General features: G+C 41.0%; 2 protein-coding genes and 1 long non-coding RNA gene across 3 annotated transcripts in view; 1 reads left to right on the top strand and 2 right to left on the bottom strand.

The window, feature by feature from the left end:
- Window positions 1-30: 30 nt before the first annotated feature.
- Window positions 31-4,688, bottom strand: LOC136241341 (ras-related protein Rab-5B-like). Its single transcript, XM_066032535.1, has 8 exons — window positions 4,520-4,688; window positions 4,222-4,300; window positions 3,964-4,047; window positions 3,835-3,912; window positions 3,705-3,778; window positions 518-640; window positions 375-468; window positions 31-324 (listed from the first exon to the last, which is right to left on the bottom strand). Exons 2-8 carry the CDS (start codon window positions 4,295-4,297, stop codon window positions 188-190), a joined length of 666 nt encoding a protein of 221 aa, XP_065888607.1. The 5' UTR covers window positions 4,298-4,300; window positions 4,520-4,688; the 3' UTR covers window positions 31-187.
- On the top strand, window positions 4,555-5,373 carry LOC136241342 (uncharacterized). Its single transcript, XR_010694250.1, has 4 exons — window positions 4,555-4,713; window positions 4,780-4,866; window positions 5,172-5,194; window positions 5,245-5,373. It is a non-coding gene; the product is annotated as an uncharacterized lncRNA (long non-coding RNA).
- LOC136241340 (N-acetylgalactosamine-6-sulfatase-like) overlaps window positions 5,313-15,359 on the bottom strand; it is a 27,306-nt gene continuing 17,259 nt past the window's right edge. The window contains exons 6-14 of the mRNA XM_066032533.1: window positions 12,760-12,865; window positions 7,982-8,065; window positions 7,840-7,934; window positions 7,087-7,209; window positions 6,955-7,038; window positions 6,612-6,907; window positions 5,784-5,875; window positions 5,546-5,654; window positions 5,313-5,500 (exon numbers count right to left, since the gene is read on the bottom strand). Coding sequence (XP_065888605.1) covers window positions 5,407-5,500; window positions 5,546-5,654; window positions 5,784-5,875; window positions 6,612-6,907; window positions 6,955-7,038; window positions 7,087-7,209; window positions 7,840-7,934; window positions 7,982-8,065; window positions 12,760-12,865 — 1,083 coding nt within the window. The 3' untranslated portion in view covers window positions 5,313-5,406. The remainder of the gene's footprint in view (window positions 5,501-5,545; window positions 5,655-5,783; window positions 5,876-6,611; window positions 6,908-6,954; window positions 7,039-7,086; window positions 7,210-7,839; window positions 7,935-7,981; window positions 8,066-12,759; window positions 12,866-15,359) is intronic.

The raw sequence follows: 15,359 nt of genomic DNA, 5'->3' as shown, positions 1-15,359 counted from the left end.
AACTCAACGCGCAATTTTGTCATTACAAAATCTTGTGCGCATAATGGACATTTTACAATACAAACACAATACATTTTAACTTTTGAAAATACTTAATTTTTTTGGTAGCATGTTGTGTCCATGGTTTACACATTAAATGTATTAATCTTAGAAAATAATATAAGTCAGTGGTGTGCTGAGATGGATACTAGTTTTTGCAACAGCCTCCTTGTCCGCTTGATTCTTCATGTGTTACATCGATGACACGTCCTCCAGCTCCTCCACGTTGTCCTGTACCAGTGCCTTGTCTGGTTGTAGCTGGGTCAACCTTTGGTAGTTTCTTTGCTATAATATCATCATATGACTGTAAGAGAATATTATAGTGTATGGCTTACCAATTGCCAAAAACATTTCATTAACATTCATTGCAGTTTTTGCTGATGTCTCCATAAATAATAGACTATTCTCTTCAGCATATGATTGTGCTTCCTATGAGAACAAGTAATGGTACATGTAGTCATTCTATTTAATGCCTTACATCATATTCAACCATTCTTTTACTGGACATGTCAGCCTTGTTCCCTGATAAAGCTATCACAATGTTAGGACTGGCCTGACGCTGTAATTCCTTGACCCATGTCTTCGCTCTGGCAAATGTGTCCTGTGACAATTATAATCGCATGAAACAAATAGAAGTGAAACAGTGGTCTAGTCATTTCACACTGTAGTGATTACAGTGAAACCTATACATTAAGGACACCTGTGTATTAAGGACAAACTTGGGACCAATCAATAGTGATTTCATTTTGGCACCTTAACTAAGGTGTAGGTGTCACATTAACAGGTTCCAGTGTATTACAAGATCCTACAATATTACAGTTATGGTGGAAGTATTTGTGTACAGTGCAGTTAGTCCATTATTACACTTATTTATCCTTGGCAACAGTGCCAGTATATCTCATATGCTACCAGGAGCTCACAAGTATCACCTTGTGGTGTTTATAGGCTGCTGTTACTACCTCTATGTTGTAAGTGATACAATAATGATAATAATTTATCACTTTACTGATATTCTATAGAATGCTCATTAAAACACCACACTAGGTAGACAGGTGCGCACAAACCCACGTGACACACACACACACACACACACACGCACGCACGCACGCACACTACACAGCACACACTACACATATGCACGCATGCACACACTACACACACGCACGTATGCATGCACACATACATGTTACACAGCACACACACTACGCAACACACACACACACGCTACACAGCACACACAATTCACGCGGACGCACGCACGCACGCACGCACACACACAACACAGTATTTACACACACACACTACGCACTACACACACACACACACACACACACACACACACACACACACACACACACACACACACACACACACACACTACACAGCACACTACACACATGCAAGCAAAGCCTATGGCAGCCGTACAAAACACAGCTATTGCCGCCCAGAGAACCAGCACTGGGATGCCTGTGCACCACTCAGGCGCTTGAGCCTTGTGCAGGCAAATCCTCCTGGGGCAATGCTAGTAACCCACAGGAGGACTGTCCAGGTCTCACGGAGAGAGGTCACGGAATCCAAAGTTCCACAACGACCTCAACACCACTAAGCGAGACAAGGACAGTTGGGCATTTGCTTCCCCAGTGAATACCAGGTACCCATTGATGTTACAGCTGGGTGGGCTGCTTCCCCAGTTGACACCAGGCCATCAGGTCCCCATTTAATCAGCTGGGTTGACTGGAGCAATATGAGTAAAATTTCTTGCTCAAGGAAACAACAACACCAAAGTGGCGTAACCGGGAATCCAACCTGGGACCTCTTGATCACCAGGCAGATTCCCTAACCACTTGGCTATGCTGCCTCACAACTACACACACACACGCACGCACACGCACGCACATGCACACACACACACACACACACACACACACACACACACACACACACCTACACAGCACACCCACCCACACTAATACACTACAAAGCATACCCACCCACACACACTAAAAAGCATGCGTGCGCGCGTGCGCACACACACACACTAATATACGCATGCACACCCACACACACTACACAGCGCACGTGTTACACTACATACGCATGCGCACTCACCCACCCACACTAATACACTACAAAGCACACACACACACACACACACACACACACACACACACACACACACACACACACACACACACACACACACACCACATAACACACGCATGCACGCACGCACGCACACACACACACTACACAACACACACGTGATACACACATTCTACAACAGTATAGAAATATGTTAGGTACATGTAATAGCACTGGGATCAGAGATATGATAAGTTTAGCTACAAGAATTTCAATGACACACACTCATTAGTGGACAAGTGATACCTGAGGGGTCACAAATACAACATGTGTGTAGGGGGTAGGACAAGACCATGTGAAATGATATTATATGCAATAAAATATTTCACATGAGCCAATGAGCTTTATCCGAAATTACATCACAGACATAAAAATGGCCGCTGTGGTGTGGGGACATTTCTAAAATTTGTATGAGAGACTATGGGAAGAAAATTTTTGAAAGGCAATATCTCAGCCAAGAAGGAAGATATCGGGGAAGAAAATTTTTGAATGGCAATATCTCAGCCAAGAAGGAAGATATCGAACTCTAACTAGCAGGTATGGCTATAAGACATTACAATAAGTGTGTAAAAGTGATTTTCGGTTGATTTTCAAAACAACGCTAGATTCCTATTCTTTCAGCTAATTTATAACCATAACTGCTGGTTAGAGCTCGATATCTTCCGTCTTGGCTGAGATATTGCCGCTCAAAAATTTTCTTCCCATAGTCGCCCATACAAATTTTACGAATGTCCCCACACTACAGCAGCCATTTTATGTCTGTGACGTAATTTCGGATAAGGCTCATAGTCACTGTACAAATAGAGGTTTAACAGATATTTGAATTTAACTGTAGAAACATATTTTAGTAAATCTAAGAACCTTTTGTAATTCCATTGCCAGTTCACATAGGCTCCCCCCCCGCATGTGTCCTTCAGTTGAGCATGCAATGAGCAGTATTAAACATTTCTGAACCAACCAAGTAAAACCGTTAATAGAGAGAACTGTGGTCTATTTAAGATTTGCACATGTATTCATCACTGTACACAACTTCCCAGACATATTAGAAATGTTGGTGTAATCTAGCATGTTTGATAGTTGAATGTTTGGCTGGTATGTAATAAACACTTGAAATTACTGTAAAATCTACAACAGAAATTACTGTAGACATGCACTACTTGTTAGTATCATAGTATATCTCTTAATCACTAAATTATCATATCACAAGTACATAGCTCCTGTAATAATTATTGTTTTTGCATTTAATTATCTAGTTTTGTTCTTGTTTATTGTGCCTATATATGTCTTGTTTTGTATTTAGTCACAATCAAATCGATAGCTTTATATGGAAGTGTTGTTCAAACAATCGCTCACTAGTTTTATATGTGAAATACTAAAGTAGTGAAACAAGCAATACATGTCCTTATCTCTAATGGTAATTTATGTGTTAATATTAGCTTTACAAGTGTCCTTATTACTGGAATGAATATACTTCAACGTCTCACTAACACTACAACATGTGGAATTACTTAATTAATGCCCACCTGATTTGTGATGTCATAGACTACAATAGCAGCCTGTGCTCCTCGATAATACATTGGTGCAAGACTGTGATATCGTGATCAATGAGTCAAGGTGTAAACCATTATATGTAACAAGGTATTTAAAGGATATTTTCTTGACCCGCTGTATCCCATATTTCAAACTTTACTGTGGTATCATCTAAATTAACTGTCTGTGTCAGGAAGGCCGCTACAATGAGGTACAAGTCATCAATGTGATGATAGTATGTACAACACTCACCTCCTATCGTGCTCTCTTGATATTCATGAAACTGGCCCTTGACAAATCTTAACACTAAACTAGACTTGCCAACTGCTGATTCCCCTAAATAGCAATAAATTCAATTCACTGAGAGTTACAATGGGTTCAGTTTGTGTGCACAACACAACAAATATGGCTGTTATGAAGGAAATAGTGTCAAAAACTACACATAACACCGTCTATACAAACACCAGAAAACACGGAGAAATACAACAATGTCACGTGAAGTACACTCACCTAACAACACCAACTTAAACTGACATATTTTATCTCTAGGGAGACCATTGGGTCTTTGACCTGGTCTGGCAGACATTACCTAAAACATCAAAGAACGTAAAGACCACTCTATTGCATTAAATAGTTCCTGACACTTTGATCAGGGGGCGCTACCAAGGCGTCGACAACAGATGTGTTAAAACAAAAGTGACTATTAAGAATTGGGGATGAAATCACCTATTGTTACCATCAAGGAGTAAAGGAGACCCACCCAGCCTTGTCCATCATTCAAATATCAACGTGTTAACCAACCACTTACCGTTCACAATGTAAACACAACTATCAGAAAATCTTCGTTCAGTGATTATAAATAATTACAGTTAGTCCGATAGCGTTTAGTCACAAGGCTACATACACATCTCAACAACGCGACTTCTTCGGTTGAGCTACACTACGAACTTTTACGATGATAATCGGTGTGCGAACAATCACGTGATTGGTGTGTGTTCTGAGGTGAGTGAAATATTTTATCCGTCAATCATTCACTGATCTCGCTATTATTTCTTGTGCAACTTATAGCTGGTAGATTAAGAATAACTTCTGTTGCTGATTTTGACCCGCTCAGTGGATTTGGACCAGTCCGTATAGTTTGCGATGAGAGATAAGGTATGTACTGTGTGCAGTGTGTGTGCAAAGAAGCGTGCAAGTCTCACATGTAGCTAACACTTTCCTGTGGCTCGAGCTTTTGTTCTTCGTATTGGTTACCACATACCTATCCATGGGTGTGCGTTTTTTAGAATTTCAGCACATGGCGAGGATGTGCCTAATTTTTTACTACCTTTGAATACTTCATTACCTTTCTCTTTCTTTTGTTTATTTGAAATGCTGTTTTTGTAAAAGGTTTATTGCAGTAACCTACACCTTTAGTTCTGTATATATATTGTATTTATCTTTTGTTGTCTTCCTTGTAGTGGAAGAAGAAAAGAATGCGCAGGTGAGTAGTGTACTTCACAACAAGTTGTCATTACAACTGGTCTTTGTTAGGTTGAAGAGGAAGCGCAGAAAGATGAGGGCTCGTTCCAAGTGATCGATAATAAGAACGGCAGAAATAATACTGTCAAAAATACTTTTATTAATTTTACAACTAATCAATCACTGTGTTTTATGCAGCGAGACATTAACAATCATCAATTATATATACAATTGTTAGGTGGTATGATAGTGGACACACTTCCATCCATTCCTCGTTTGTTTCCATACCATTGTATCACAATGGGACTCAACACAGTAGCTAGCTGACCTGTTAACATGGTCAACAATAGTAACATGTACATTGTTCACTCACGTGACAACTGATTGAAGTATCCTATTATATGAGATACATGCAACTTCACTTCCTAACATCTGGACATTGGGGTTGACTACTAATATGTTATCACTTCTCTTCATTGTACCTGTTAACAAGATGGCGGAGTAACTAGAATACTAAAACAGTCAGCAGCCTGCTAACAAACAGTTCTCTATTGACCACTACAGCTATTGACTATATATAGTATAGGGTCAGTTGGACATGAATTACTCACTATTGAACTGGTAGGTGTGATAATCTTGTCCTTGTAACAGTACTGGTCCAACTTTGTGATCAAAACAAGTTATGTTAATGTCACACAACTCCCTGTAATGAAATAACAGGTTGATAGAAATAATAATTTTTATTATAAAGTTTACCACAGGGTCTTTGTTGTAAGGTTTGAAACTAACTATTGTATAGAGCACAACCACAGAATACATTAAGCACTTATATTAAGAAACCTGTGATGTACCTGGCATGGAATTGTGCTATTCAACACTAGCTGTGTTGAGGTGGCTGTTTAGATGTTTGATGTCACATCTTCTGAAACAGAGAAAATGGAGAGACAGAAAACTGAGGTAAAAGTGGTCGGTAGCTATACAAGCCTTGACCTGCCATACTTCAGATCACTTACCCCACCACACTACACTACACCACACTACACTACATGTGTGTAGGCTTCAATGACTAGTAGAAATAGTATTGTCATTGCAGGGAAGAAAATGTTTACAGATTTAGAGAAATATTGTTGCTAAAAAATTCACATCTACTGTTGTAAGTCGAAAATCTTTCAGTGAGTTATCCATAGCAGGTGGCAATATGCTTCACTGACTAACTACAAGTACAAACTTTTGCATGATACAAAATTTTGGTGACCAACCTTCGCAATTTTTTAGTTCATTAAAAATCAGACAAGAACTTTGTTAAAAAGTTACTTAGCTAAATTTGCCAAAATCTTCTTCCTAAAATTCTGTATCTTACAGTAATGTCCAACTTGCAAGCATATTTGAACTTTCCAGAAATAGGTACGAGGTAGAGTATTTACACTTGTTTAACTTACTGGAAAGTAGCAAGGTCATGTTGAGCCATAGCCTTAGAGAGTGTCTTTGTTAGTTCAATAATAACATCATTATTATAACTAGAACAACTAGCTGGCTCAATTCTACTCTGATCAGGTGGTGTAGTATAGCTACTAACAGTAGCTGCTGTCTCTGTAGTCGTAACAATGCTACTGCTACTGTTGCCAGAGTCCCCAAGTGTACGTTCATTATTCATTGGAGTGATAGGACTTTGAATATTAGGGTCTGATGTCTTCTTGCTGAACCTGTGTGTGAACATGGTGGTGTGTATGGCTGCCTGAAATAATAAGAATTAACAGTCATGTTAGACCGTTATGCTACAACCTTAAACTTTCTTCTCAAAAGGAATTTCTTTATTCCATTGATGGTATTCTGTCGGTGAAAACCTGGGACCAGTGACTCACGTTTCTACAAGGTATCATTATGCGTTACCCGATATCCACTAACTACACTCACAGTGATCCAGGGATGTCTTAGGGCATCTTCAGCAGTTATCCGTTGTGATGGGTCAAGTTCCAACATTATCTTGATCAGGTTCTTAGCATCTTGTGATACAGTGTCCCACTCTGGGGAGGGGAACTGACCAACAAAACAGTATAACACAAATATTAATTACAAGGAAAAGCAAAGCCACTGAACTGTACCATAACTTGCTATTCACTACTGGCGGTCATTGATGAATACATTGCGTAGTGTGTGCATGCTTGTATGAGGAGAGTCAAGTGGCTAGAGTACTATTTAGAAAGTTCCCAGGTTCAATGCCCAATTACTGACTGTCTAGTTGGTCCAGTGTACCCAGCTGTTTAAATGGTCAACTGCAGAAGCAGCCCACATAGTTGTAACTTCCTGGTGTTACTAGGGAAGCAAATGCCAACTGTCTTTGGGGTGCCCAGGTGGGACTTTAATTGGGTGCCTCACACATTCACTTGTAAATATGGTACAGCCTGTCCTGCCCAATGAGGACTTGTCTGCACTGACTAACAGAACCTGACTATCACACAAATGTTGGTTCGCTGGATAGACGTGACCATGATAGCGCAGTAGCCAAAGGTTTTGCTCTGTGTGTGTGTGTTTGTGTAGTGTAGTGCAGTGTGTAAGCTTGTACAATGCCTTGCTGTTAAATGTGTTATACCTAGTAAACATTACATCGCAGTCATCTTAACAAGGTTACTATTGGTTAGTCATAACATTACATTGTGGTTTACTTACATCATATTTTGCAGTTTTTATTTGCTGATATAACTTCTTCTGGTCGTCATGCCAAAATGGGGGATACCCGACCAACAGGATATACAGGATCACTCCTATGGCAAACATGATACATTATGCCCATATAAGGCAAATGACGTACCACATGCCCACATATCGATAGCCTTGCCGTATTTCTCCTTGTTGACGACCTCAGGTGATAGGTATCCAGGAGTACCAGCGTAACCTAGGAGATAACAGAACAATAACAATAAACATTACAAAGGGGCACCACTTATTGTTGACTTTTTATGTTTCAGATCTTGCTTTTTCACTGCCTATATATAGTCAACATCATACAAGTTTCCATCATCTCAGTGTTTAATGATTGTATGGGAGTTTTGATTATAGCAAGGATGGGTTAGAAGGGGCAGTAACCCTTTCACTTACAGATCTGTGGGATAGTGATCAAAAAATACTCTAATAGAACATTCAGCTATCTCTAATAAAACAGTCAGGTGTAATGATCTAAAACATTAGAATAAGTGGCACTGGCTCCTTCAGGATACCAGACATCTTGGTGACATTTACAGTGTAATCTCTCATTCAGTCATGCTATTGACACTTCCAATGATCCCTAATCTTAATATTTCTTGATACTTTCATTCACAGGGGTAATTAACCCTAGATTCTTCACATTTACATATCTGAGTATTAAAAACACCTTAGTACTGGCCTGGTCAGCCTACGGACCGTCCAGATTATCATGCTTTACTACACATACAAAATGACCCAACAGTTGAGGAGAGAGAGAGAGAGACTTCCCCTGTTTAACACCAGGTCACCATTAATACAGCTGGGTAGACTACTTCTCCAGTTAACACCAGGTCACCATTAATACAGCTGGGTAGACTACTTTACCAGTTAACACCAGGTCACCATTAATACAGCTGGGTAGACTACTTTACCAGTTAACACCAGGTCACCATTAATACAGCTGGGTAGACTACTTTACCAGTTAACACCAGGTCCCCGTTAATACAGCTGGGTAGACTACTTTACCAGTTAACACCAGGTCCCCGTTAATACAGCTGGGTAGACTACTTCACCAGTTAACACCAGGTCACCATTAATACAGCTGGGTAGAGTACTTCCCCAGTTAACACCAGGTCCCCGTTAATACAGCTGCGTAGACTACTTCACCAGTTAACACCAGGTCATCATTAATACAGCTGGGTAGACTACTTCACCAGTTAACACCAGGTCCCCGTTAATACAGCTGGGTAGACTACTTCACCAGTTAACACCAGGTCATCATTAATACAGCTGGGTAGACTACTTCACCAGTTAACACCAGGTCATCATTAATACAGCTGGGTAGACTACTTCACCAGTTAACACCAGGTCACCATTAATACAGCTGGGTAGACTACTTTACCAGTTAACACCAGGTCCCCGTTAATACAGCTGGGTAGACTACTTCACCAGTTAACACCAGGTCATCATTAATACAGCTGGGTAGACTACTTCACCAGTTAACACTAGGTCCCCGTTAATACAGCTGGGTAGACTACTTCACCAGTTAACACCAGGTCATCATTAATACAGCTGGGTAGACTACTTCACCAGTTAACACCAGGTCATCATTAATACAGCTGGGTAGACTACTTCACCAGTTAACACCAGGTCACCATTAATACAGTTGGGTAGACTACTTTACCAGTTAACACCAGGTCCCCGTTAATACAGCTGGGTAGACTACTTCACCAGTTAACACCAGGTCACCATTAATACAGCTGGGTAGAGTACTTCCCCAGTTAACACCAGGTCCCCGTTAATACAGCTGGGTAGACTACTTCACCAGTTAACACCAGGTCATCATTAATACAGCTGGGTAGACTACTTCACCAGTTAACACCAGGTCATCATTAATACAGCTGGGTAGACTACTTCACCAGTTAACACCAGGTCACCATTAATACAGTTGGGTAGACTACTTTACCAGTTAACACCAGGTCCCCGTTAATACAGCTGGGTAGACTACTTCACCAGTTAACACCAGGTCACCATTAATACAGCTGGGTAGAGTACTTCCCCAGTTAACACCAGGTCCCCGTTAATACAGCTGGGTAGACTACTTCACCAGTTAACACCAGGTCATCATTAATACAGCTGGGTAGACTACTTCCCCAGTTAACACCAGGTCACCATTAATACAGCTGGGTAGACTACTTTACCAGTTAACACCAGGTCACCATTAATACAGCTGGGTAGAGTACTTCCCCAGTTAACACCAGGTCCCCGTTAATACAGCTGGGTAGACTACTTCACCAGTTAACACCAGGTCATCATTAATACAGCTGGGTAGACTACTTCACCAGTTAACACCAGGTCATCATTAATACAGCTGGGTAGACTACTTCCCCAGTTAACACCAGGTCCCCGTTAATACAGCTGGGTAGACTACTTCACCAGTTAACACCAGGTCATCATTAATACAGCTGGGTAGACTACTTCACCAGTTAACACCAGGTCATCATTAATACAGCTGGGTAGACTACTTCACCAGTTAACACCAGGTCATCATTAATACAGCTGGGTAGACTACTTCCCCAGTTAACACCAGGTCACCATTAATACAGCTGGGTAGACTACTTTACCAGTTAACACCAGGTCACCATTAATACAGCTGGGTAGAGTACTTCCCCAGTTAACACCAGGTCCTCGTTAATACAGCTGGGTAGACTACTTCACCAGTTAACACCAGGTCATCATTAATACAGCTGGGTAGACTACTTCACCAGTTAACACCAGGTCATCATTAATACAGCTGGGTAGACTACTTCCCCAGTTAACACCAGGTCCCCGTTAATACAGCTGGGTAGACTACTTCACCAGTTAACACCAGGTCATCATTAATACAGCTGGGTAGACTACTTCCCCAGTTAACACCAGGTCACCATTAATACAGCTGGGTAGACTACTTTACCAGTTAACACCAGGTCACCATTAATACAGCTGGGTAGAGTACTTCCCCAGTTAACACCAGGTCCCCGTTAATACAGCTGGGTAGACTACTTCACCAGTTAACACCAGGTCATCATTAATACAGCTGGGTAGACTACTTCACCAGTTAACACCAGGTCATCATTAATACAGCTGGGTAGACTACTTCCCCAGTTAACACCAGGTCCCCGTTAATACAGCTGGGTAGACTACTTCACCAGTTAACACCAGGTCATCATTAATACAGCTGGGTAGACTACTTCACCAGTTAACACCAGGTCATCATTAATACAGCTGGGTAGACTACTTCACCAGTTAACACCAGGTCATCATTAATACAGCTGGGTAGACTACTTTACCAGTTAACACCAGGTCACCATTAATACAGCTGGGTAGAGTACTTCCCCAGTTAACACCAGGTCCTCGTTAATACAGCTGGGTAGACTACTTCACCAGTTAACACCAGGTCATCATTAATACAGCTGGGTAGACTACTTCACCAGTTAACACCAGGTCATCATTAATACAGCTGGGTAGACTACTTCCCCAGTTAACACCAGGTCCCCGTTAATACAGCTGGGTAGACTACTTCACCAGTTAACACCAGGTCCCCGTTAATACAGCTGGGTAGACTACTTCACCAGTTAACACCAGGTCATCATTAATACAGCTGGGTAGACTACTTCACCAGTTAACACCAGGTCATCATTAATACAGCTGGGTAGACTACTTCACCAGTTAACACCAGGTCACCATTAATACAGCTGGGTAGACTACTTCCCCAGTTAACACCAGGTCACCATTAATACAGCTGGGTAGACTACTTTACCAGTTAACACCAGGTCACCATTAATACAGCTGGGTAGAGTACTTCCCCAGTTAACACCAGGTCCCCGTTAATACAGCTGGGTAGACTACTTCACCAGTTAACACCAGGTCATCATTAATACAGCTGGGTAGACTACTTCACCAGTTAACACCAGGTCATCATTAATACAGCTGGGTAGACTACTTCCCCAGTTAACACCAGGTCCCCGTTAATACAGCTGGGTAGACTACTTCACCAGTTAACACCAGGTCATCATTAATACAGCTGGGTAGACTACTTCACCAGTTAACACCAGGTCATCATTAATACAGCTGGGTAGACTACTTCACCAGTTAACACCAGGTCATCATTAATACAGCTGGGTAGACTACTTCACCAGCTAACACCAGGTCATCATTAATACAGCTGGGTAGACTACTTCACCAGTTAACACCAGGTCACCATTAATACAGCTGGGTAGACTACTTCACCAGTTAGCACCAGGTCACCATTAATACAGCTGGGTAGACTACTTCACCAGTTAACACCAGGTCCCCGTTAATACAGCTGGGTAGACTACTTCACCAGTTAACACCAGGTCATCATTAATACAGCTGGGTAGACTACTTCTCCAGTTAACACCAGGTCACCATTAATACAGCTGGGTAGACTACTTCACCAGTTAACACCAGGTCCCCATTAATACAGCTGGGTAGACTACTTTACCAGTTAACACCAGGTCACCATTAATACAGCTGGGTAGACTACTTCACCAGTTAACACCAGGTCCCCGTTAATACAGCTGGGTAGACTACTTCACCAGTTAACACCAGGTCCCCGTTAATACAGCTGGGTAGACTACTTCACCAGTTAACACCAGGTCATCATTAATACAGCTGGGTAGACTACTTCACCAGTTAACACCAGGTCACCATTAATACAGCTGGGTAGACTACTTCACCAGTTAACACCAGGTCACCATTAATACAGTTGGGTAGATTACTTCACCAGTTAACACCACGTCACCATTAATACAGCTGGGTAGACTGGAGCAATATGTGAGTGAAGAGAGTTGCTCCAGTACTAGGTCAGGACATACAAACACACAGACAGGCTAATTCACTTACCAAACCACTCCACCTGGTTGGGATCGTTCAGTTCCACTGCCAGTCCAAAATCTGCTAACTTGGTCACTGCATCCTTTGACTTGCTGCTCAGTAGTAAGTTCTCCGGCTGTGTGTGGTATATAATGTATAAATAACAATAGTGTGTGTATATAGGATGTTGTGAGTGTACTGTAGTTTTGTTTTCATACACATAATTATTCATTTTATTCAATTGGTTATGAGAAGATGAAGGCCAGTCTATTATAGTGTAACACTATGGCAGCTCCACTCTAGAAACTACGACTTCAATTCACAACTCTCATCATTTAAAAGTGGCCAGGACTACTCACACACATGTGCAATATAATACAATAAATGTCTACAAAATAGCCAAAAATGTCTCCGATACGTTCCTAAGGAATTATAAAATTTCTACTGACTGACTGTCTGACTGACTGATGCTTTCAGACTAGCACAACACAACAACCGCTAAGGCTACGCACCTGATATTTTTCACTATTTAAAAGAGTCGCATCAGCCTGACAGGCATACCTCAGTACGCGCACTGCATGCTTCATCGACTTACCCGTGTCCTCCTTTGTGTCACATTTTTCTTTGCTGACAACACAAAGTGTCAATTTGCAGTAGTACAATGTGATCGCTTACCTACACAACAGGCAAGCTTCACAAAATGTGCCCTTAGGCTTATAATTGCTGTGTGCATGGTTGCGCTTGCTATTAACTGCTATTATGTAGCTACAGTCTGCCACCATCAGCAATGCTCCACATACTTGTGCACATCTCTATGGTATTGCATTTCAGCCACATTTGTTCTCCAATTTTTTTGGGGTCTTGCAGCATATCCACGGCATCATGTGATCATTTTAGTACAAATGACCCAGCTCATGTTAAAATATATACATAACTCAGATATCAGTTGTAGGTGACAGACAGTTCAAATATTCTGCTTTTATCCCAACCTTACCGTGGTCTGCTCTTGGCAACTCCAACCATGTCTTAATCCAGCGCTCTAATCCATCCTCGTTTAAACATCATCATGTAACACAAATTGCATAAAATTAATGTAATAAGTATTCGTTGGATGTTTAAGCTTTACTGCTTGTAGGATTCAGATTCAATACCATGATTCTCACAATTTAAAGTGCAATCTCACATCCTCAAATCTCCACGGTCGGATAATCACTGATTGTAATTGCATACTAATACATCCCTTATGTATATGTGCCAGTAAATTCCTATAGAATTGTATTACTGTGCATCTTTTCTACCTGCACACACTGTGTTGGCCACGTACTGTTTGTACATGCTCCATTAGTAGGTTGTCCCATTGGTGATTTTACTTGGTTGTATTTGCCCCAGGCCTAGAATAATATTAATAATAACAACCATGCTTGCATGCACGCTCGTATGGCTTCTTGTGTTGTATGTACCAGGTAATGCACTGCTGTGAGTGCTGTATGAGAAATATAGCATGAAAAGAGTGGGCGAGAGACAAATATAGCACAAGGCGAAGCTGAGTGCTGTATTTCGTCTCAAGACCACTCTTAGAGTGCTATATTTCCCGTACAGCATGAGTGGAAGCAGTGCTTTATCTGGTATAGAGAACTGGCAACTTCAAATATGCACAAGACACACGAAACAATTAGAAACTCACGGAGTAGTGTTATCATCGGTAAAATAGGCATTGTACCTGTGTTTCGCCTGTGTTGCACTGTGCTGTGCCTGCAATAGTCGTTTTGTGAGTATAGTCTGTCTTCTCAACAACTAAATGTTTTTGATTGTGGTACTTTAATAAGCATATTTCCATGATATCCGTAGGACTCGTCCGTTTATGTAAACAAAACGTAGTAAGAATGTTTACTGCTGCTGACCACAAGCAACCATCATTGAAACCTTCAAGTGTGTCTATAAATTAAATCCAGTGGTTCTCCTCTTACTGGTTGGGCTGACTGGCCAGCCAGCACACAGGCTATCAGCTTAGACTGGCTTGGTTGACTGGTTGCACTGGCCAACAGTGAGTGAACACTCACTCAAAGCAGGCTATTAGCCTGCAAATAGGCCTGGCAGTTCTATAACTGCCTGACATAGAACTGTGGGTCTATAAGGTGTTCTAAAAACTGCCCAATATAGGACACTTGTACAGCAGATATAGAACACATTTTTGCTTTGATCCTCCCACGCAAAGTTCTTTATGTATATATATATACATACATAGCATAGAAATTAGTGCTGAAACGAATAGCAATTTTTACTATTTGAATAGCTGTGAACAAAGCAACTGAATATCCGATTATTCTTTAAGATGATACTTATATTGAGTAAGTACTGAAACCTTTTGTTAGGGAGCAAGGTATATAGCATAAGAACTATTTCTATCTTTTCTAAAATAGAATTTTTACAGCATACAGTGGAACTCTCTTAACAAACTCTTGACACAATAGAAAACCTCCATAATAAGGACAAAAATTTTTGGTCCCAACAGGTCTGGTTAATACATTTTGTACCTCTGAAAGAGGAAAACCTCTATATTACAGCAAAAATTGACCAAAAATTCTGGGTCCCAAAATGTCCGTAATAGAGAGGTTCCACTGTAGATAGAT

The sequence above is a fragment of the Dysidea avara genome, chromosome 12 (assembly GCF_963678975.1).
Source record: "Dysidea avara chromosome 12, odDysAvar1.4, whole genome shotgun sequence".
Taxonomy (NCBI): domain Eukaryota; kingdom Metazoa; phylum Porifera; class Demospongiae; order Dictyoceratida; family Dysideidae; genus Dysidea; species Dysidea avara.
This window is presented reverse-complemented; position numbering and strand designations above follow the sequence as displayed.